Genomic DNA, 22,376 nt, shown 5'->3' on the forward strand with positions numbered 1-22,376 from the left:
AAACATATTGAGATTGACTATCATTATGTACGTGAACGTGTTGCTCTTAGACTACTTCAGACTCGACACATTCCTGCCGCTTTACAACTAGCTGATGTTTTCACCAAGCCTCTTGGACGACCTGCTCTTCACTTGTTGCGATCCAAACTTGGCCTTCTCTCTCGGCAAAGTTTGCGGGGGCATATTGAAGATAACCCGAGCAACAAACAGAGCAACGTATCTATTGAAGACAAACAGGGCAAGGTGCCCAACGGCTAGTCCATGTATATATGGAAAGATTACAAGCAACGACTACTACCATAACCATCTACCGCAAGCTCTCAACACTCCCAACGGCTATCTCAATCTCATTTAGGAAATCTTTTATTTGCTTTCCATAATAGAGAAAAATCTCTTTTTCTATGTAATATTTTCTCATGTATTCGGTGATGTATATAAGAAAGAGGACTCTCAATACACTCTCACGTTGAGTGAGAATTTTCTCCAAACACCTTAAGTGCAATCTTCTTTACTCCCTCCACTGCAAATTAGCTGATCTCTTTCACAACCCACCTCCTAAGCGTCAGATCCTGAAGATCGGCTGCATTCCTCCACGGCCCCGCCACTCACGTGAACTTCTCGACGTCATCTTTGGTAGATGCTTTCATTTCCCCGACTGAGTTTGTTCTTGTATGGTTTTAAGCTAGCTATATTCATAGATCTGGTTGAGATTAGACGTAATTTGCTTTTTCATTTCCCCAGATTACTTATGCATTATCTCTTGATATAATTTTTATGATGGTTTTTCTCTTCTGATAATTGCTGTTAACATGTTTTTTAGTTTTTCTTTGTTGTCGTTAGTCATTTTATCGTTGTCTTGGTTTGTGGAGGTTGTACATTGTGGGTGTTGAGCGAAATGTAAAAGGGGGCGTGAGGTGAGAGGGGAAGGTATTTTTTCTGGAATCCTGATTGTCATTTGAAATTTTTTGAAGGATTGGGTACCTGGAATACCCTCTATATTCAGCTGGTTGATTGAGCTTCTTGTTTGGAAATCTATTTTCAGACTCAAATATCATCCTGTGACTAATTATGAGTAGTTGAGTCGAATCAATATATAATTCAACCTTCTTCCGATCCTAGTCTCCCTCTACTCATCACGCGGGTCAACACGTTTCACTTTGACCACTAAAAAAATTCATTATAATCTCATATATATATTTGGTAATTAGACTAATCATGAGACATTATCAAATCGAGAAATTCCTTTATTTAGTCCATAAAAAATTAGGAGATCATGCCAAAAAATTTATGGAAAAATTAATCTCTTACTAATTATGTGATAGCAATCCATCAAAATTAATTCATTTTCTTGCCATTCTGAGAAGTCCTTGATATTTACTTCTTGAAGTCCTTCAATTGCCTCACGCGCAACAGATATATAAAGATTGCATAGGTGAAGGAAATATCATAGCAAAGAAACAATTTAGATCCCACTAGATTGTCACCACTCTCTGTGAATATATATTTTCGTACAATACCTTCCTTCACATGCAGGGTACATATATACTAAAGCTATTTGAGAAGAACAAAGTGTTATTATTTCTTTCAGTTCAAAAGAGATTACTGTTGGCTTGAATGTGCTTGGGTTGACATTTTTTATAATGCTATTGGGGAACCCACCCAGATTTTCCAAATCATAATTTTCTTGGTGGATGTGTTGAGAGAGAGAGAGAGAGAGAGAGAGGGAGATACTTTTTATACAAAGATCTAAAAGCAAGAGATTATTAAACTGGAGGTTAGTACATATTACATACCTCTCAATAAAGAAAAGTTTTGAGTTGTTGAGATATTACATACCCTTGCGTTTCTTGTAAGAGGTCTCATGGCGTTTGATTTGCTTATTTCATCCTTTAAATTGATCTACTTTTCTTTTCTTTCTTTTTTTCCTTTTTTTTATAATATATATCTATTGTTTGCTGCCCCAAAACACTACCGAAGTGTTGGACTTTAGTGGAACCCAGTTTGGCTTTATAGAGATTAAGACTCAAGAAAGTGTAATGGTTTTTGTTTAATTTCGTCACTTTCTCTAAACTAATTGATTTTGTTACATGTGGATGAGTTTTTGACTATTATATTATGTTCCCAGATGCAACTTGGGATGGATGGAACCCAACTGAATAGCTTGTCTGGGACACAACCGTGGCTATAAGTCAATATGCTTGGAGAAAATTTGGTTGAGGAATATTGTACTGATGTACTGAAGTTAGATCGAGGAATATTGTACTGATGTTAAATACTTTTTTATGTTATTAAATTATAATTTACGTATCGACTTTTTTGCATGAGATCGTATATAGCTAGAGACATAATTAATTAGTGAAGAAATTTGGTGATCTATCTGTTTCTGCCATTTTCAAACCTGGTCTTAAACTTTGGTAAACATTCCACCCAGCAGTTTGGTAATGGCTTTGTGGTTCAAACTCCGGATTGACTAAAATTGCCAAGATTGGAAGCGAAGTTGTTGATTTGCATAATTGCATATTTACTATTTAGTTTATGTACCTTTAGCACTCTATGTGGTTGCTAAGCATGCACTAATCTCCGTGTATATTGAGAGAGAGAGAAGACCATGATTTTCTATTATGTAGATGAATATTGTAAGATTATTCCACGTGAAAATGATGAGGGAATTTGGCAACTTTTTGGTGATATTTGTCTCCATATGGTTGTTTCCTTCATGGCCATCAAGACGGAAAATCTATACATGTAGTTCTGGTGCTTAATCTTCATGGCCAGATTTTTGTGGTACTAATTAATTTACATAGGGATGAAAAGGCTCAATTTGCTTTGCATCCTTGCTTTATTGTCTAAGACATGTTTTAGTATACAATGGCAGGTCTGAATATTCAGTGCCCTTTAAGTTTGAACCAATGGCATTGTTAAGCTTTCTCTGGAAGTTCTCACCTTTCAGAACTCAAGACTTTGTATTGTTGTTAATTTTAATGCTGCATCTAATATGGTGCCTGTTGTGTTATTAAGAACTTCACGTATAAAATCAGTTGCATGAAGATCCACAACAGCCATGTAGATTAAGATCCAGAACTCCACCACCAAGTTTGTAGATCAAATATAAATTATATTTTGAATGGCTTCAAATTTCAAGAGATAAAACCATGTGCACAAGCTGTTTGGTAAACTCAACTTTTCATTACACAAGTTAATTTAAAGAACCTACAGATACCCCTTTTGTACATAATAACCAAAACATAGAGGAAGTATAATTACATTGATCCATTTAAAAACGACCACTTAGACAATTCCCAAAGTTCATTATTCATGATCTCGAACCAACTGTAATGTCTTAAACCAAATAACCACCCTTTAGATTGAGCCACAATCGTTGTTGCCACAAAACTTAGTTACAGCGTTACGATGGCCATGCATCATAAGCCATTAGCCAATAAACGATATCAAAGTCTCTTCCTCCAAAAAGTCTTCACTACATTCAGATCAACAGCTGATTAAACCAAACATGCACATATCAACATAGCGGAATACCACCACCAGAATGCTCAACCTCCTGAAAATCAGACAAAAAAATGTCAAACAGAACTCCCTAGAGGGTATACAATAAAGTTTGTAAAGCATTCTAGTCAATACACAAAAGACCATGTTCCTTCAACCGAACAGCTAGGATACGGTACCAAAAATAATAATTACCGTTAAGAAATGCTTCAAAGCGAAATATCTACCTAGTTCCAAGTAAACTTATGGCATAACTTGAAATATGATGCCTTTTGGTTCAGACGGGCACACAACAAGTAAACTGAAGCAGTTTGAGGGAAAGGGACATAAAATATGCGGCTCTTCCTGTTCCTTCCCTAGATAGCTTTAGATATTTTTAAATTGCACTTTTTATTTACTTATTTAAAGAAAAAAATTATAACATAACATAATGAAAAAGGAGGGGGCATGATTTCAACTCAAGAACATGAACCATAGATGCGATCTCAATCCTATATGGGATAGGAACTCAACAAAAATTGAGAGTCTTTGAGCCACCCAAATGGCAACAAACAGCTAGATTATTTAAGCTGCTGATCAAGCCAAACCATATCATCAAGACCAAGATGTACTCAAAATTGCAGCCAGCCACGACTTTCGGATCTGTCATAGGATAAAGTATGCCTTGAGAAGTATAAACTTGTCAACGCCAGTCTAAAACACACAGATCTGCACTTGTCCAGTGAGAACATTGTAACTGCAAGTTTGTAACCAAGCATGGTAAAAAAAGAGGTAATGTTGATCCTTTCCCACTTCGAGAATTTGACACAAAGGCAACAGGTCTCTCTCACTTTATAATATCTTGCAAAGACAACAGTATTATCTATATGACCAAGTAAATCTACCTACTCAGGCAATATGTAGGCGTAATTGGTTAAAACATGAAAGTTCCAAGTTTGGGCATGTCGGCAAATGATAAAGTTTCTTGCTTTCGTCCACAATCAACTTTGGACATGTCGGGGGTTGGACGAGGATGCTGTTTATGAGGTGTAATATTATGTATATTTTTCACACATGGCTGTCGTCATCAGCATGACGCTCAATGTATCTATTGTGTTTGTTGATATTATTTTGTTTACTATTTGCTTATATCAACTGTTCTCTTTCCTGAATCTCAGGATGAGCCCTATATTGCAGCAGCAGTCATTTACATTATCACCCAGCTTTCAGATGATAAGAAACCTCTTAAAGGTTTATACATTGCACTTTGTTTGCTAAGGTTTATACAATGTGCTGATATTGTAGGGTTGAACAAGATGATCCAACTTAGTTGATACATGCACAAGAATATATATAAGATGTGCTCCTGTTGACATTTCATTATTCTAGGTGCTAATTTAAACCATTTGAATGCAGATATCTCAGTTGCTACTGGAGTTGCAGAAGGGACAATAAGGAATTCCTACAAGGATCTTTATCCCCGTGTATCAAAGATAATTCCAGGCTGGTATGCCAAGGAGGAGGATCTCAAGAACCTTTGCAGCCCTTGAAATGTAGAGCAAACAACAACGGGAAAGTTAGCATTGCCAAGTTGGTTTTGCCGTTTTGAGGGGTGTTCGATCTCTCTGATGTATTTAACTCTTTTACACAATTCGATTCCCCTAATAGCATTGCGATATATTTATTTATACACAACTTTTAGTGCTACAGCAATATGTTGAGGACTGTATTAATGCAAGATGGAATTTCGAGGCCGGAGGCCCGGATGTGATTCCCCTATTAGTTTTTGGACTTGAGCTAATAGATAAATGCGTACTAAGTTCTTGGAAAATGGGCTTTTAAATGTCCCCCCTCAACAAGACGTCACTACTTCCCATCAACCCAAAAAAGGGTCCTTGGGCTATCAAAACCTACGATTCTCAAAATGGGGCATGGCTGAGCTTTCCTCTATCACAACCCAAAAGATTAAGGCCTACTGTTCCCAAATATGACACGAGTTATATTCATGTACTCCACTAAATTCTCACTCATGTTGCAATTTTCCAAGCCCTACCAAGATTATGCTATGATTTTCCCATTTAATTACCTCTGTTTTGAAAGTCACCTTTCATTTAAGAGCTAATCAGTAAAATAATGCCTAATCACATATTCTTTTCGTTATCTTAACGAGATCAAGTACTAGATTGCAAATTATGTTTCCAATTAATTGGAGATTCAAGTGATAACTTTGACGTACGAAAAGAGTAGTTTGATGGTACAAAGTTATATTTGTTTAAAAAAAAAAAAAAATCCCCTTGTGGTGGTGATTTTATCCAAAATCGTGGCCGGATCCAAAATGGACCTTACTTTTTCTTTTATTTTATTTTTTTATGCATTTGGGAAAGGAAGATTTCGAACTCCAAACCTCCATGTTGGGGTTGTGGGTTATATCAATTAGGCTAGTGGCGTTTGGCAATTGGACCTTATATAACCAAAATTTGTTTGGCCTTCCCTGAATCCTTAGTAATTGCAAAGATTGCAGAGTTTCCTCGAGGCCAGATCAGTCTATATAAAAATAAGACGAGTGTAAATTGATTAAAGCAACTAACAAGAGTACTCTTTCTTGTCATGAACAGAGTATTTACTTTCAGGTTAAAGCGGCAAACCCCATATTGCAGTATTTATATATCCCAATACTTGTGCTCAATATGCATATATATGATGTGTATAATATTGTTAAATAATCTTGGTGCTAAATTCATATTATCAACCACTGCATTATAGTTCCTCTCCCTCTGCTATCATTGCAGCATCATGATCACGCCCAGTGAATCCTTTGCATGTCTTGTTTTGGGCTCCAGACACCATACCCCAAAAAGGAAGAAACGTACAGAAATCCTGGCCGAAAAGTATCCTTGATTTTGCACAGCTGACAAAACCCAACGCCCCCCCCCCCCCAAAAAAAAAGGAGAAAGAAAAAGGAAGAAGGGGAATGGCATTAAAGAGTGACGTACGTGGGTGCTTATTTTACCAAATGACACTACATGCACACGGCTAGCTGGCCAAATGCAGGCGAGCTAGCTAGCTACCTTAATTCCTGTGGCTCCTGTTATTGGAGATATATACTTGTCCTTTTTGTTCATGACATGGGACGTGGGTCAGTTATCCATGTGAGCAATTTACTGGCATGTACATGCATGATGAATCGATCGCTTCATCATGCACTATTTTCCCAGCTTAAAAGAACCAAGCAAAACAAAAGTGAAGGCAGCTGGCCGGCAGGTTGTACGTACTCTTGAGTATGTATGATGATCAGTCGAACCTTCTGGTTGTGGCTTTGCAGAAATGGAAAAATTAGGCTTAGAGGATATTCGTTTGATTAACTTTAGTTTAGAATTTTGAGACCGATATTGTGATTTAATCACGTCAGTCAAGAGAGAGTTCTTCTTGAGTTGATATAAACGACAAAGGCTTGTATCTACTTTCAGTGGTTCATGAACTGGCTCCCACTTTTTTTTCCCATTCCTGATCGACGGCCAGTACTTCCCATCTTCCAGTTTATCAGATATGGGCAATTGTACTGTTAGCAGAGTAGTACTTCTAATAAAGTTGATACAATTTTATACTTTTCTCTGCTCGAGTATTACTTTCATAGTTGAGATTTATCAGGGCTTGTTTGGACATTTAGATCCGGCTTGGTTACTAAGCTTGTGAGATCAATTGAATTTAATCTAATTTTAAAATGAGTCTAATATTTAAATATAAAATTCTCAAATTTCTAAACTCATATCAACTAAAAATCTTTTTATATATAGGATCCATAACATTTTTCAACTCAACACATCTTTATATATAGGACCCACAATCTTTTTTATTTTTTAATAAATATCTCTAAACTGATATCTTAACATTTAAATATATCTAAACTCATTTTAGATGGTTCTACATAATTCATTCCACCAACTCAATTCACTATTATTTATAAATAACTCAGCTCAGTTCAACATCCAAATGCAGTCTTAGAATATATATGGATAGTAGTGAAATTATTTAAATTAAAATATTTTATTAAATTTAGAATGTATATGTATGCCATCGATGACCACCAAGCAATTACACCGAGTACAATGGTGAAGCCATAAATAAAATGAGACCACCGTGGGCCTCTCTCCCATGCTCATCCTCTTCAAGTTGCCCAGTTCCACCTTGTGTGGTTGTTGCCTTGCACCATGGCGGCACAAGCCCCTTCCTCTTTCTCGACGTAAATGCTCTCTCTTTCTACGTGATCCTCTCTCTCTCTCTGAACTCCACCACGCGCCACGGAGGAGGCTGCTGTGATTTCATCTTGGCCAACCCAGCCCCCTGCTTTGTCATGTGTCCCCTGCCCTCTCAGTGAGGATGGAACTCCTGCATGTTGCACGACCATTTTCTTCCACAAGTGAAGTTGATGTTTATTCTTCTGTTAGTATATTCACATGGAATGCTCATTTACATTATTACCCTTGGTGTTTAGGTTTTGGCAGCAGCCATTTTGGTCTTCTTTTCACGTGCAACATGTTTAAGTTTGGCTTAATTTTTAACTAGGGCTTACTAGATGTGGGTTTGATTTGGAAATCAATGAAATTATAATAAAATACTTAAAGAGTTTAACTAATATTACTAAGTATTAGTTTAAAAACTAAAAGTTTTGTAGCAAATAATAAAAGTAAAGTTTATTCTTAACACTTTAATTATGAATAAGTCTATTTTATAAAATGAATTTGGTATTTGCTTAGTTAAAGAGTCATGCATGGTTGGAAATTGATGCAAGTTACGTGCTTATTTATGGGTAACGATTGATATTTGCTTGGCATTGTGGCGAGAAAATTCAAAGAAATTAAAAAGTCTAAGTAAGCAAAATTCCTATGCTACATTTTGTATAAAAGAAAATGAACCGAGATTGATTTTATGAAAAATGTGCATGATATGTTTTGAAAAGAAATATGAAAATAATCTTTATTATGTGTTTTGCAATACTCATGAAATCTATATAAAAGAGAAAGTGTTTTTAGATATGACTGGTGTAGACATGATCAATATTTTGACATGCTTCTGAAATGTGCAAAATAGCTAATATGAAATTTATGGATTTCGCACATGTTATATGAAGATGCTATGAATTCGTTTTGATTATGTGAAAATGATATGAAAAGGTTAAGTACTCTATTTGATATGATATGGTATCTGAAAAACTTTTAGCATGACTTTCTGATTCTGTATCTAATTATGATTTTGGTTTTGATAAGATGACTTTGATTATGTTATATGGTTGGTACCATCATCTTTGATATGAATACACCCACTTTGAAAACAAAGTGGTTTTATCTGCATGTTCTTTTTTGTGTGCACATTTGGGATTCGGAGAATGAACAAAGGAAAGATTCACATTTTGATATTGCCTGGTTTAGCCACCGAGGAAAGCACAACTCTACCTCGAGAGTTAAACATGGTAAATAATAATATGATATAAAATAATATGGCAACATAAAGATGTTCACTAGTCATGTTATGCTAAATGGATTTTGAATATGAACAGTTGATTTTTTTTAATATGAATAGTTTAAAATATTGTTGTGATTTTCTAATAATACGTTTTGAGATCTGCATATTAAAAGTGAAATATTTTATTTCTACATTCTGAACTCTCTAAAAAGACTCATATTTGCATATTAACATATATGTTCTCTACTTATTGAATTTTTGATAGTCCACTCCTTATTTATATAATATTTTTCAGATAATTTGAATATTTTAACTGAGGATCAAGATTAGAGAGTGTAGGTGAAATGATTTAAGTACGATGGATTAAACATAAAAAATTGATATGATTATTAGAAAATTTTATTCAATAATTTTGCCGTATTTGGATGACTTGGCATTTTGAAAGGTTGAGGTTTATTTGACATTTTGTGATATTTTAGATTAATTATTTAGAATAATTGATTTAAAACATTGAGTACTACATAAAATTGAGAATTTGGTGCTTATATGATCTCTAACGTAAGATATGATTTTAAGTGATAGTGAGTAACTTTTCAATCCATCCGGGATCAGGACGTTACAGGTTGTACGTACGTAGGTGGTATATAAACTTTAAACTTTAGTATAGTTTTGAGGCCCGATATTGTGATTTGATCACGTCAGCCATGAGATAGAGTTCTTGAGTTGATATAAAAGACGAAGGCTTGTATCTACTTTCAGTGGGTCTTGAACTGGTGTTCACTTATTTTTTTTAAGTTTTGTTATATATAAATAAATTTATGTATTAATCTTATATTAATATTAATTTTTTTATATTTAAAATTTAAATTAATATTATTTTTAATCAAATCAATTTTTTAACTAATTATATTCAATTAATACACATATTAATATATAATTATATTTATAACTAAATTTTTCTTTTTTTCTTTTTTCTTTCTTTCCTTCCCGACCGACGGCCAGTACTTCCCATCTTCCAGTTTATCAGATATGGCAATTGTACTGTTGGCAGAGAGTAGTACTTCTAATAAAGTTTATACAATTTTATACTTTTCTTTGCTCGAGTACTATTACTTTCATGGTTCAGATTTATTAGGCTTCTTTTGGACATTTGGAATATATATACACATAGTAATAAAATTATTTGAATTAAAATATTTGATTAGATTTTAAAAAATAGAGAGAAAATTTTAAATAAAAATATTATAAAATTAAGAAATTAGTCTAATATAATTTTTTAATATAATTTTTATTTTAAAATTTAAAAAAAGTTGTATAGTTTTTTGTATTATATTTGTAAAAATTATAATAATTAGATAATGATTAGATGATAAAATTAAGATTTAAAATTAAAAATTATTTTGTATTTGAGTAATATTTAAAAAAAAATATTAGATAATACTTTATTATACAAACAATACATTAGCATATATCTCTTTCCTAATTTTACTTTATTTGTGATTAATCGTTATGACTCATGCATAGTTGATATATTTTTTTAAAAAAAATATGTCAATGATGAGTAGTATGTGATAAATAACTAATTTTAAATGGAGAAATACTTTTTACAGTCGGCAGATGCAGTCGGCGTACAGTCGGCTGTAAAAAAAAAATTAATACAGGACCTACATGAAAAAAAAAATTATTTTTATAACTTTTTATAATTCATGTAGGTCCCCTTGAATATAAAAAAAAATTTTTATAATTTTTTTTATTTATTCTGTACAGCCGACTACACGTCAACTGCATCTGACGATTGTATGTAACAAAGTCCTTTTAAATGTATTACGTAATTTGTGTATAATATATATTTATAGGTGTGATGACAAGATAGGTGTATTTAAATTTTTGTCGGCAGGTTCAAAATAAAATCCATGTCGGCCGACGTCCATTTCTGTCCTCTCGTGTGTTATTTCAAAGACATATTTTTGTCGGCAGTTTCAAAATAGAATCCATGTCGGCCAACGCCCATTTCTGTCCTCTCGTGTGTTATTTCAAAGACATTGGGGTAATGCGCCAAAGTGCAATATTGCATTCTTTGCATCGTGTTTGGGTCTTCAGAATATTTTAATATTTTTTAATATATTTTATTATTATTATTTATATATATTTTATTATTATTTATTATTTATTATTATTTATATTTAATATTTTATTATTACTTTTCACTATCATGTTTAATATATTTCAATATTTTTCAATATTCAAATTCAACTAATTTTTAGTATCTTAACCACACATCTCCATCTAAACATTATGTGATTTATTATTTTTATTCTTCTATTTAAATACACACATATTTAAACATTAATCTAAAAAAAAAAATGACAAATTATATATTAATTAAATGGAGATGTATGATGTAATATTTTTTTATACATAGCATTTCTTAAAGAATTACTTGAAGTCATCGGACGGTTTTCAACTGTCTTCCAAGTTAATAAACATGATTCTCAATTTCATGTTTTCCTTCTTTTTACAAGTAAAAAGTATCGTTGATCTTGAAACGAGAATTTGCCAAAGATTAATATCCTTATATTTATTAAGAAATCTAATGTAAAATGGTGGGATCAATTCAAGTTTCGCAGAGTAATTTTATAAGCTCAGAAAGAATTCTATCACCAAAACATCTCTCTCCAATTTTGTCTTTTTACTATTTGCTCTTAGTTATTGGTATTTTCTCATTGTACCCTCGTTGTTCATTGATTCTTGTAGTTGTGGTGGTTTTTTTTTTTTTTTGTCAGATTATTTTCTTTTTTATTTAACAACATGCAGATCAGAGTGTTATGAAGATTCATGTAGCTGTCATTTTGCTTTTTTCTCATATTTTCTTTTGACTTGGCAAGACTAAAAGTTTCTTGTATTATAACAGTTATCTCTATCTAGAATCCAAAACTCATGTAAACTAGAGGCAAATCTGAACACGCAATGACATAATATTCATAAATAGTATTTTGTCGGATTTTACTATTTTATGAATAGTATGAGTGACTTGATTTTTCTGCTATATTTTTATTCATGACCTTTTCTTCCTTTATATTTAAAAATCGTTACCTATATAAGAATATGAATTTTGTGCTTATATATATGGAAAAAGTTTGGTTAACTTGTGAGATATGTACTTTTAATTATAAGTTCATTGCAATGATTGTGTTTAAAGTCGTGTATGGTGCATGAATCGAACTTAGCATGGAAAGTTTTGGTGAAAAACGTAACTGTTGAAGATAATATTAAATCAGATGCATTTTGTAGGATGGATACACTACAAGAAAAAGGGTAATATTTGCAGCTAAAGTTATTTTCTGCTTTTGAAATTTAGACATTTTTACTGTAGCCGGTTTTTCTTCTCGGCAAAAGAGGGAAAACGCCAAAAATATATACTATTTTTACTAATCACTCCGCCTGGTTAGATAAGGTTGAATGCAAAAGGTTAAGTAGAGGTGGGTCATAATCGTTATCGATAATTCTAAATAAATGATCGGATCGAAGAGATGGAGATGAGATGGGAATCAAACACGGTATAAACATGACAAACACAAACAACTCTTCGATAGATAGATAGATCATGTGGAACTGGAAGTATTATAAACTAAAGGATGGTGGTCAAGTGCCAATTACTAGCTCCGAATTACGTACGTACGTACGTGGAAGTACTATATATTTCAGTCAGCTAGGAGCGGTTGGTTTAGAACTCGCACGCCATTAATATTGGTGAGTAGGGATCAAACCAAATGACAATCTTGCAAAGTAGTGTCCATTGATCAACGAGATCCTTTAAATTATATATAATAATATGATAAAATTAGTTGTCAGATTGAACTTTATGTAAATGCATGCATGCATATATGCTTAATTTGCATGTGGATGGTGTGACGTCGCCATCTTTACTGATATTATATTTGATTACATTGTTTGCCTGTTCAGCTGGCCGGCGGCCATAAATAGCTAAGCTGAGAGTTTAAGATCAGTACTACTCGATCACACGAAAGTAACTTTATTCAAAAACATAAATGTTTGGTTTATACAAAAATCTTACCAAATCAAACATATAAAATGATACGTCGACGTTAAATGAATTTTATTATAAATTAAGTATGATCAGAATCTGATAGATATATATATCTATATGGGTAGTGATAGCCTATCACTATCCATTTACTACTTATAAGGTATTAAGATTTGTTTTTTTTTTTTTTATCATTTTTTAAGTATTTTTTTAACATCCTTAGTCATTAAGAAAAAATTAAAAAAATATATAATTTTACTAATAGTCACTTCCTTAATTATTAAGTAAAATAAAAAATTAAAAAAAATCAAATACAAAATGAGTAGTAAATAGGTAGTAAAATAATAGTAATCTTATCATTTTCCATATGTATATATATCACATCAAACCATATAGAAAAATCATGCGTGCAATTATGGTTTATTATAAGAGACCTCACCGATCGAGGCTATGCATGCATGAGCTGTTGTTGTTGACAAATTGATCAGTAAGCAAGTAATACTACATACAGTCACTTTTGCGTACTCCCTGAGCACTCCACTGATATGATTGGCTGGATTATTTTTTTTAATACACAATCAATCATATCACTAAAGTGCACAAATGAGTCCACAAAAATAACTGCACATAGAATTTTTGTATGATATATAGCTTACAGAAGACTATGCATGGGTCTACACTTTATCGGCCACCATCTTTGATGATCAATGGTACTACTACCACTAGTATTTTGGAAAATACTTTAGATATAAAGAGATTATGTACACAGAAAAAAAAAAATATTTATAAACTGATGTAGTTTGATGTAATACGTCAGATTATAAAGTTATTTTTATTATGAAGTAGATCTAACGAATCTCATGAAATCACATTAGCTTGTAAACTTTTTTTGTGTAATATTAAATCTCTTTGTATATGTGACAGTTCTTTTTTCTTGCTTTCTTTCTTTTTGAGTAATGATCATGATCAAGCCGTGCAATGTGCATGCCATATATAGTATATATATTATGATGCGTTTCTTATATCAAACTATATTATATATTAAGATCCGAACGATCATCTATTTTATTAATTAATTTGCATGAATAATCCACAATACTGTGTAATATTTGAGTACTTTTGAAGTTGCATGTACAAATTACAGTGCAATGTGTCTATTTTGATATTTTCAGCATGCGATGCATGCACTGAAGAGAATTCGGCCTCCTTATGTCCCTTAGAGTACTCTCAAAGTCCAAATTACTCATAGGCTAGGTGGGTTGAAGTTGGCGATTGCATTTATCCTTCATGTAGATTGATGACATGATTTTTTTGATGTGGGTTTAGTTCCAATTCTGGGAACATCTCTTTTTGGATTTTGATATGCTGGAGAAGTACTAGTGAAAAGTCGTCTTAGCTGCAGTAGTACATGAAAAGTCTAAAAAGAATTGATCTTAAGTTACAATTACTAGCTAGCTAGCTAGCGAGGACCTATATCAGACATAGTAACCTCATTTAGAGATGTCTTTGATGATTCAGGTTTAGCTTTAGTGTATAATTGAGATGATGCTGTAGGATCATTTTTAATCAATCCTAATTCTGGATTTTCGAAAGTAGTTGCAAAAACATGTAGGTTGTGAAGGTGCTGGGAAGCTGTTTGCAACTTTAGTATACCTGCAGGAGCTTCTTGAACACATAGTAAACCAATGTGAATGCATTTCAAAACTTTATGTCTTGTCCACTGATCACTCAAGGTTGGATCAATCAACTCCAAACCTGTTCCATTGGCCCAATGTTGTCATGCTTGTGTAAATTAGATGAATCATAAAATTAGTATACTTAATCTTCCATGGATTGATCCTTGTAAATTAGATGAATCATAAAATTAGTGTACTCAATCTGATAGATTTCAATAATTTTGCTCACATTTTATTTGAGTGAGTAGTTACCATAAGTTTTTGGTTATTTGTGTCTTCTCTAATAATATTTTAATTATATTTACTCTTCTTTATTATGAGTTGAGACTCATGTTACTAGTTATTTCTATTTCTATCTTCAAGCCATGGTGGGAAAAGCCATTTGAGTTTTTTGCCACCAACAAAACCGATGTTAAAACAAATGGTTGCAATCATATAAGGAAGCAAGAAATGATAGTTTCCCACCAATACATATAATGGAAACGACTAATTTCCACTCCAGCTCGTCATCAATATAATGCCTATTGTCATCACCTTAAGGGGCCGGTATGCCTATTTTTTTTTTTTTTTGTCACAAACACAACATATGAATAAATGATTTTGGCTACGATTAAGTCAGTAGGGAAATACATATTGCCAAGTATACAAGCTGGTGGGCAACAAGATTTTGCAACAAATGTTATGGCGAATAAAATATATTTGTCAAAAAAATTAATCACCACAAAACCAACCCTTGTCAAGATGCAGTTACTGGAAACAAACTATATGCCACTAAAATTGTGAAGAAACTATTCATGGATAATAAGTTTTGCCGACTATGGTTTCACAAATAATGGCCCATTTGTCACTGTAATGGAATGGTTGGCAACATAATTTACCACAACCAAAAACATTTATTGCCATAATAGAATCTCGTGATAATAAGATAGCTTTTTCTATAAAATAAATTGTTAATAGATAAATTATTATTCATCAAGAATTGTATATCATGAATGTGCCACCATAGAAATTGGTTTTTTTTCCACTTAACTTACATTTGTTTCTATCACTGTCCCTCCTGGAAAAAACTGGAATTTGTTGTAGTGGGCCATCTTTACTGATATTATATTTATTTGATTATTGTTTTCCTGTTCAGCAGGCCGGCGGCCGTAGCCAAGCTAAGAGTTTAAGATCTTAAACTCACAGTACTGATCTAGATCAGTACTACTCGACCACGAAAGTAACTTTATTAAAAAGCAGAATGTTTGGTTTATACAAAAATCTTACCAAATCAAACATATATATAGAAGATATATATATATATATATATATATATCACATCAAACTAAAATCATGCAATTATGGTTTATTATAAGAGACCTCACCGATCGAGGCTATGCATGAGCCGTTGTTGTGGACAGTAAGCTGCTGCCGACTGATTAATTTGGTGCCCACAATATATATATATTTATATATATATATATATATAAAGTTTTAAGCTGCTACCTTTGCATGCGTGACGGCGGCATTAATCTCTTTAATTTGGAAGCTGCCTAACTAACAGAGGTGGGCGTGCATCTTAATTTGAAAAGAGATATCTCACGAATGACAAAAGAAAGAATATGATATATAGCTTGCGGTAGACTATGCATGGGCCTACACTTTATCGCCCGGCCACCATCTTTGATGATCGTAGGTACTACTGCAGTGCCACTACCACCAGTATTTTGAAAAATATTTTAAATATAAAGAAATTAATAAAAATAAACTTATAAATTTATGTAGTTTGATGTATTACATCAGATTATAAAGTTATTTTTATTATAAAGTAGATATAATAAATCCTATAAAACCATATCAGTTTATAGATTTATTTTTGTGTAATATTAGATCTCTTTGTATATATTACAGTTCTTTTTTTTCTTTCTTTCTTTCTTTCTTTTTGAATAATGAACATGATCCAGCCGTGCAGTGTGCATGCCATATATAGTATATATATTATATATGATGCGTTTCTTATATCAAACTATATTAATATATATTAAGATCCGAACGATCATCTGTTTTATTAATTAATTTGCATGAATGATCCACGATACTGTGCAATATTTGAGTACTTTTGAAGGTGCATGTACAAATTACAGTGCAATGTGTCTATTTTGATATTTATAGCTAGCATGTGATGCACTCAAGAGAATTCGGCCTCCTTATCATGTCCCCTAGAGTACTACTCAAAGTCCAAATTACTCATAGGTGGGTTGAAGTTGGCGATTGTATATGTCCTTCATGTAGATTGATGACATGATTTTTCCGGCTCTGATCATTAAAGCCGATGTAGAAGGATTGAGTTCCTATACTTGATGCATGCATCCAACCCTCCTTAATTGTAAACAAACAAACAAAAAAAGTTTGATGAAGATCATGAAGTCCACTTATTATAACCAAGATCAACCAATATTGATGACACGAGTATTTTTTATTTTATTTTTATACATGAAGGAGTGGGGAATTTTGAACCTAGATTTTTCATTTAAAAAACTGGATAATATGCCATCAAGCTGATCTTGGCGATGACACGAGTATCAAATGATGAAAAATGTATTAATTGTCATTCCTATCACGGCTAATTATTAGGTATATATAGACTTCGTCCCAGCTTATATGGTTTGGGGGAGTATAATCTTAATTGGCCAATAATTTATATATCGATGAAATTAAATTGCTAGCAGATACAAAGATGCCGATGGAATAGCAAATTAAATTAACTATAAGCTAACATCATCAGCTGGTTTCTTCTCTTAAAAATTAATTCGGACAAAAACTTTAGGAAATGTCGATTAGTTCATATTTTTTTCATACGTCTTGATCCATGCATGACGCTGATATAATTTCAAACTAAAATGAACATACATCATGTGCAATATCACGACAATTATTCAAGCATGAAATTAATTAATATAATCTTGAAGTATATGTTAAACGACATTAATCTCTCCTTTCTACATTCCAAAGTGAGACAATACTAGAGTCGAGGTTAGGTACGTAACTGGTAGAGTAATTGATGTTCGAATTACAGAAGATGAATAATAATATAAAATCATTTTAAAAAAGAGTGAAGTTTAATATTATTAAAAAAATATTTTTTTATGTAAATTTTGTATTTATTTTTTTTAAAAATAATTATATTATATTTATACACTTATGACGGCAAGTATAATTTCTCTTGTAGATATGCAGCTAGTTAGTATGAGAATTTTTTTCCGAGTTAGAGAGATAAACCCGTTTTATTTTTAACTTCCTGGCCTAAGCCATTTATATTATACAGATGTTAACTGAGAATTGTAATTAGAGGCGTTCCAATGCATCATGATCAGCTTAAAAAACTAGTAAATATTGCGTGTGGTGCGAGAGATTCGGCATTTAATAGCTTCAAAAGTGTTAGAAGCTATTAATTATTGAGTAGTAATTTTTGGATTGGAAAGACGTACCCATATGGCAATTGGAGTAGGCGAGTTATAAATAATGCAGAGAGGCAGTTTTGACTTTTTGTGAAAGCTAGAAAGTTTCAACCATATATAAATTAACCACGTAAGAAATAATATTTAGAATTATGAATCGCGCAAGTACGGCATATATATATATATATATATATTTAAAAAAAAGTAAATATATGATTTATATTTAAAAATTAATTTTTTATTTGTGAATTTCTTTTAAAAAAGAATGCGCCGAGAGTTCACACAACTATAATTATATCTAGCATTACTCGATAGCACGTATTTATATATATATGTGAAATATAAATATTATGAAACCGATTATCTATATGTATATAATAATATGATTTATAGGTCTTGAAAGTTTGAAACTTGAAAGAGGTTCTAAATTAAGTCTAACATACATATATATTATATATAATATATATATGATAGATCATAATTTCATGACATGTTTTCAAAGAGAAAATAAAAACATTTATGAAAGGGAAACAATATGATTAATTATTTGAAGAATTTTGAGGAGAGGCCAGCACTTCACATTCCGGAAAGGAAAAAAAATAATGCACAAGCAAGCGTAGCTAGAGTATTGTTTTTTTTTTTTCAATCAACAGAGTAAATACATGCACTTGGATTTAATAATTTCATTTCATGCAAAAATTAAAAAAAGAGAAAGAATGATGTGTGTGTGTATATATGTATATGTATGCATTACTAAAAGCTCTACAATTAACTACCAAGGTGATAGCTCAGTTGGTATTTCATATTTTCGAAGTTATGACATAAATTGAACCACTTATAATAGTAAATCTTGATATTTAGATTATAGGATGTACTTTAAATCAGCTGAATGCTTTGGGGGTATTGTAGAGACGAGATCGTCTTTGAGACAATAGATATGGTTCAAATCAAATATTTCACAATAAAAAATAACTCATATGATCACATCTAAAAAGAATTGTTACGCTGTTTTTCTCCACCTCCCATATTGTAAAGAGAAAAAAATAAAAAAGTTGTACAGTCCAGTTTGGATAGTAGGTTGAGTTGAAATGAATTGAGATGAAAGTTTAAAATATTATTTTTTTAATATTATTATTATTTTAAAATTTTAAAATATTGAATTAAAATTTAAAAAAATTAAATTATTTATTATATTTTGTGTTAAAAATTAAAAAAAATTATAACAATTAAATGAGATAAATTGAGTCGAACTGCGTTAAAGTTTGTAACCAAACGCTGCCTTAATGTTTGAAAGAAATTGATTAGAGGGTATTAATTATTTCAGGATATTCTCCGTTTCAGAGAGTATATATATTTTTGACACGAGTCGAGAGATTCCCTTGCCTGCAATCTGACTTGATGCACGTGACTTCGCTCAATTTTGGCCTTCCCCTTGTTAATTATGTTTGTCGTCTTTGTGATCCGTACAACCTTAGTGCATGTCGTGCCTTTTTTAGCACAACAATGTAATTACATCATTTATGTTGTAAGTACTGGATGAACTCTTAAGCTCCTGAAGTTAACGACAAATTGTAAATTAATTATTTAATGTTATGTTCGGTTATCCCGAAAGACCAGAACCTTTTTTTGGAGCTTATAAAATCCCACACAACCAGCAGAAAGTTACACACAAAAACTCACCAAAGAGTACACCCCAACAACATATAATCCTTCTACAAACTTTCCATCGATCGCCTCCTATGGCCAATTCCCAGCACCATGATCATGATGGCCTAAATGACCTGAACAAAGCCGAGGTGGCGGTGGTTCTGGTGCCCTTTCCGGCACAAGGCCATCTCAACCAGCTCCTCCACCTTTCCCGTCTTCTCTTGCCTTACAATATCCCCGTCCACTTTACCGGCACCGCCATCCATAACCGCCAAGCCATGCTTCGTATCCATGGTTGGGACCCAAATTCTTCAGTTTCAAACAGAAATATTCATTTTCATGACCTCACAATCCCAACTTTTCTCACCCCTCCTCCTAACCCCAGTGCCGCAATCAAGTTCCCTGCACATCTCCAACCATTATTCGATGCTTCCTTGCACCTTCGTGAGCCCTTCGCCGCACTTTTACGTGAACTTTCATCCAAAGCAAGAAGGGTCATTGTCATCAATGACTCCATGATGGCATATGTGGTGCAGGACGTGATTAACATCCCAAACGCCGAGTCCTACACTTTCCACAGTGTTTCGGCTTTTACTTGTTTCTTGTACTTGTGGGATTCGATGGCAAATATTCCTGATTCTGAAGTAAACGCCAAGATCCCTATAGACAATCCATCTCTTGACGGTTGCTTCACGACCGAGTTCTTGGACTTCATTACTTCCCAATATGAATTCCGGAAGTGGAATTCTGGCTCCCTCCACAACACATGCAGGGTCGTGGAGGGTGCCTATTTGGATCTAATAGAAAAGATTGACGGAGGCAAGAAGCATTGGGCTATCGGGCCATTCAACCCGGTTAGGATACCCAAGAAGACGAGTAGTTCGAATATTGGACGGGATAAGTGCTTGGAGTGGCTGGACAAACAGGCACCAAACTCGGTAATATATGTGTCGTTTGGGACAACAACTGCCATGGAAGATGAGCAAATAGAGGAGCTAGCAATTGGGTTGGAGCAAAGTGAGCAGAAGTTCATCTGGGTCTTGAGGGATGCTGATAAAGGAGATGTTTTTAACGGAGATGTGAGAAAAGCTGGGCTCCCCGAAGGGTTTGAGGAGAGACTTAAAGAGAGGGGAATGGTGGTGAGAGAGTGGGCTCCACAATTGGAAATTCTAAGCCACCCATCAACGGGTGGGTTTTTGAGTCACTGCGGATGGAATTCTTGCATCGAGAGCATCACCATGGGGGTGCCAATTGCAGCTTGGCCAATAGCCTCGGACCAGCCGAGGAACACGGTCCTGATTACAGAATTGCTCGAAGTTGGAATTGTCGTGAAGGACTGGTCGCGCCGGGAACAGCTAGTGACGTCAACCACTGTAGAAAAAGCTGTGAAACTGTTGATGGCATCGAAGGAAGGGCATGCGATAAGGAAGAGGGCGGCGGATTTGGGCTGTGCTGTCAGGCGGTCCATGGATAAAGGTGGAGTTTCCCGCATGGAGTTGGATTCTTTCATTGCTCATATCTCTAGGTAGGTAAAGTACTACTGGATCAGACTTTGGGAGTTAAACGAGAAGAAAGACGAAGGTAATAAAAAAAAAAAAAAAAAAAAATGAAAGATCTGATCATGAAGCCTGCAGGTAGCTAGTAGCTTTAATGTTATTAATATTATGATCAACTAGAAATCCGAAATTGCAAAAATTGCTCTATAAAACTAGTACTTCAGTACCGCAGATCAAATATATATATATATATGTGCATACATATTAAAGCTAGCTAATTAAAATTATGAACGTTCAATATATATTCTGGACAAAGGCCGCAGTACCACGCTTGGAGGCCAGATGATGACTGCATATTAATGGCGCCTAGCAACCCTCCAAAAGTACTGTAGATCAAGTGCATCTTCCGAATAAAAAATGAATCTTGATTTGCAATATTATTGCCGATATCTTAGAATATAATATATTAGTGATGAGAAATGATATTTTCAATTTACTCTGGCCTTATAATATTTTTGTCTATTTTAAAAAAGGTGAATTAATATAAAATTTATATAAAAAAATCGTAAATTTTATTATTTTTTAAAATGATCCTATAATATTTATATATTTCACGATTCGTTAGTTATTTATAATATTAATTTACGTATTAATATTAATTTTTTTTATATTTAAAATTTAAATCTATATTATTTTTAATAAAATTTAATTTTTAATTAATTATATTAAATTAATATATATATTAATATATAATTATCCTTACAATTAATTTTTTTTTAATATATATATATATATATAAATCAGACGCATGCGCAGCCGATATACAACCTATACATACATATATATATATATTAACTATAAGTTCGATATTGGAGGATAAGCCACGGGCGCCACTAGTTCTTTCACTCTAATTGATAAGTGAGATAAGTTCTGGCGTTGCATGCTGATATGATCACTTGGATGCATATATTCGGACACGTGTATATATAATTGTCATGTCCAACATCATTCAGAAAGCTGAAAGCTAATATTAATGAAGATCCGAAGATCAAAACAAAACCACGAGAAAACCTACCTAATTAAGAATTATAATATTGCCTAACTCGAGTTAGTTCGATCCTTAATTCGACAC

General features: G+C 32.9%; 1 protein-coding gene and 2 long non-coding RNA genes across 3 annotated transcripts; all 3 read left to right on the forward strand.

Annotated features, from left to right (window-relative positions):
• The first annotated feature begins 508 nt into the window (after positions 1-508).
• On the forward strand, positions 509-2,321 carry LOC122278329. The gene is made up of 2 exons (XR_006229332.1): positions 509-633; positions 2,126-2,321. It is a non-coding gene; the product is annotated as an uncharacterized LOC122278329 (long non-coding RNA).
• Positions 2,322-4,659: 2,338 nt separating this feature from the next.
• LOC122278041 lies at positions 4,660-5,173 on the forward strand. The gene is made up of 2 exons (XR_006229277.1): positions 4,660-4,734; positions 4,900-5,173. It is a non-coding gene; the product is annotated as an uncharacterized LOC122278041 (long non-coding RNA).
• Positions 5,174-19,754: 14,581 nt separating this feature from the next.
• LOC122278253 (zeatin O-glucosyltransferase-like) lies at positions 19,755-21,456 on the forward strand. Its single transcript, XM_043088408.1, has one exon. The coding sequence runs from the start codon at positions 19,841-19,843 to the stop codon at positions 21,275-21,277; it is 1,437 nt and encodes a 478-aa protein (XP_042944342.1). The 5' UTR covers positions 19,755-19,840; the 3' UTR covers positions 21,278-21,456.
• The last annotated feature ends 920 nt before the right edge of the window (positions 21,457-22,376 follow it).

This window comes from Carya illinoinensis, chromosome 10, assembly GCF_018687715.1.
Source record: "Carya illinoinensis cultivar Pawnee chromosome 10, C.illinoinensisPawnee_v1, whole genome shotgun sequence".
Classification (NCBI taxonomy): Eukaryota; Viridiplantae; Streptophyta; class Magnoliopsida; order Fagales; family Juglandaceae; genus Carya; species Carya illinoinensis.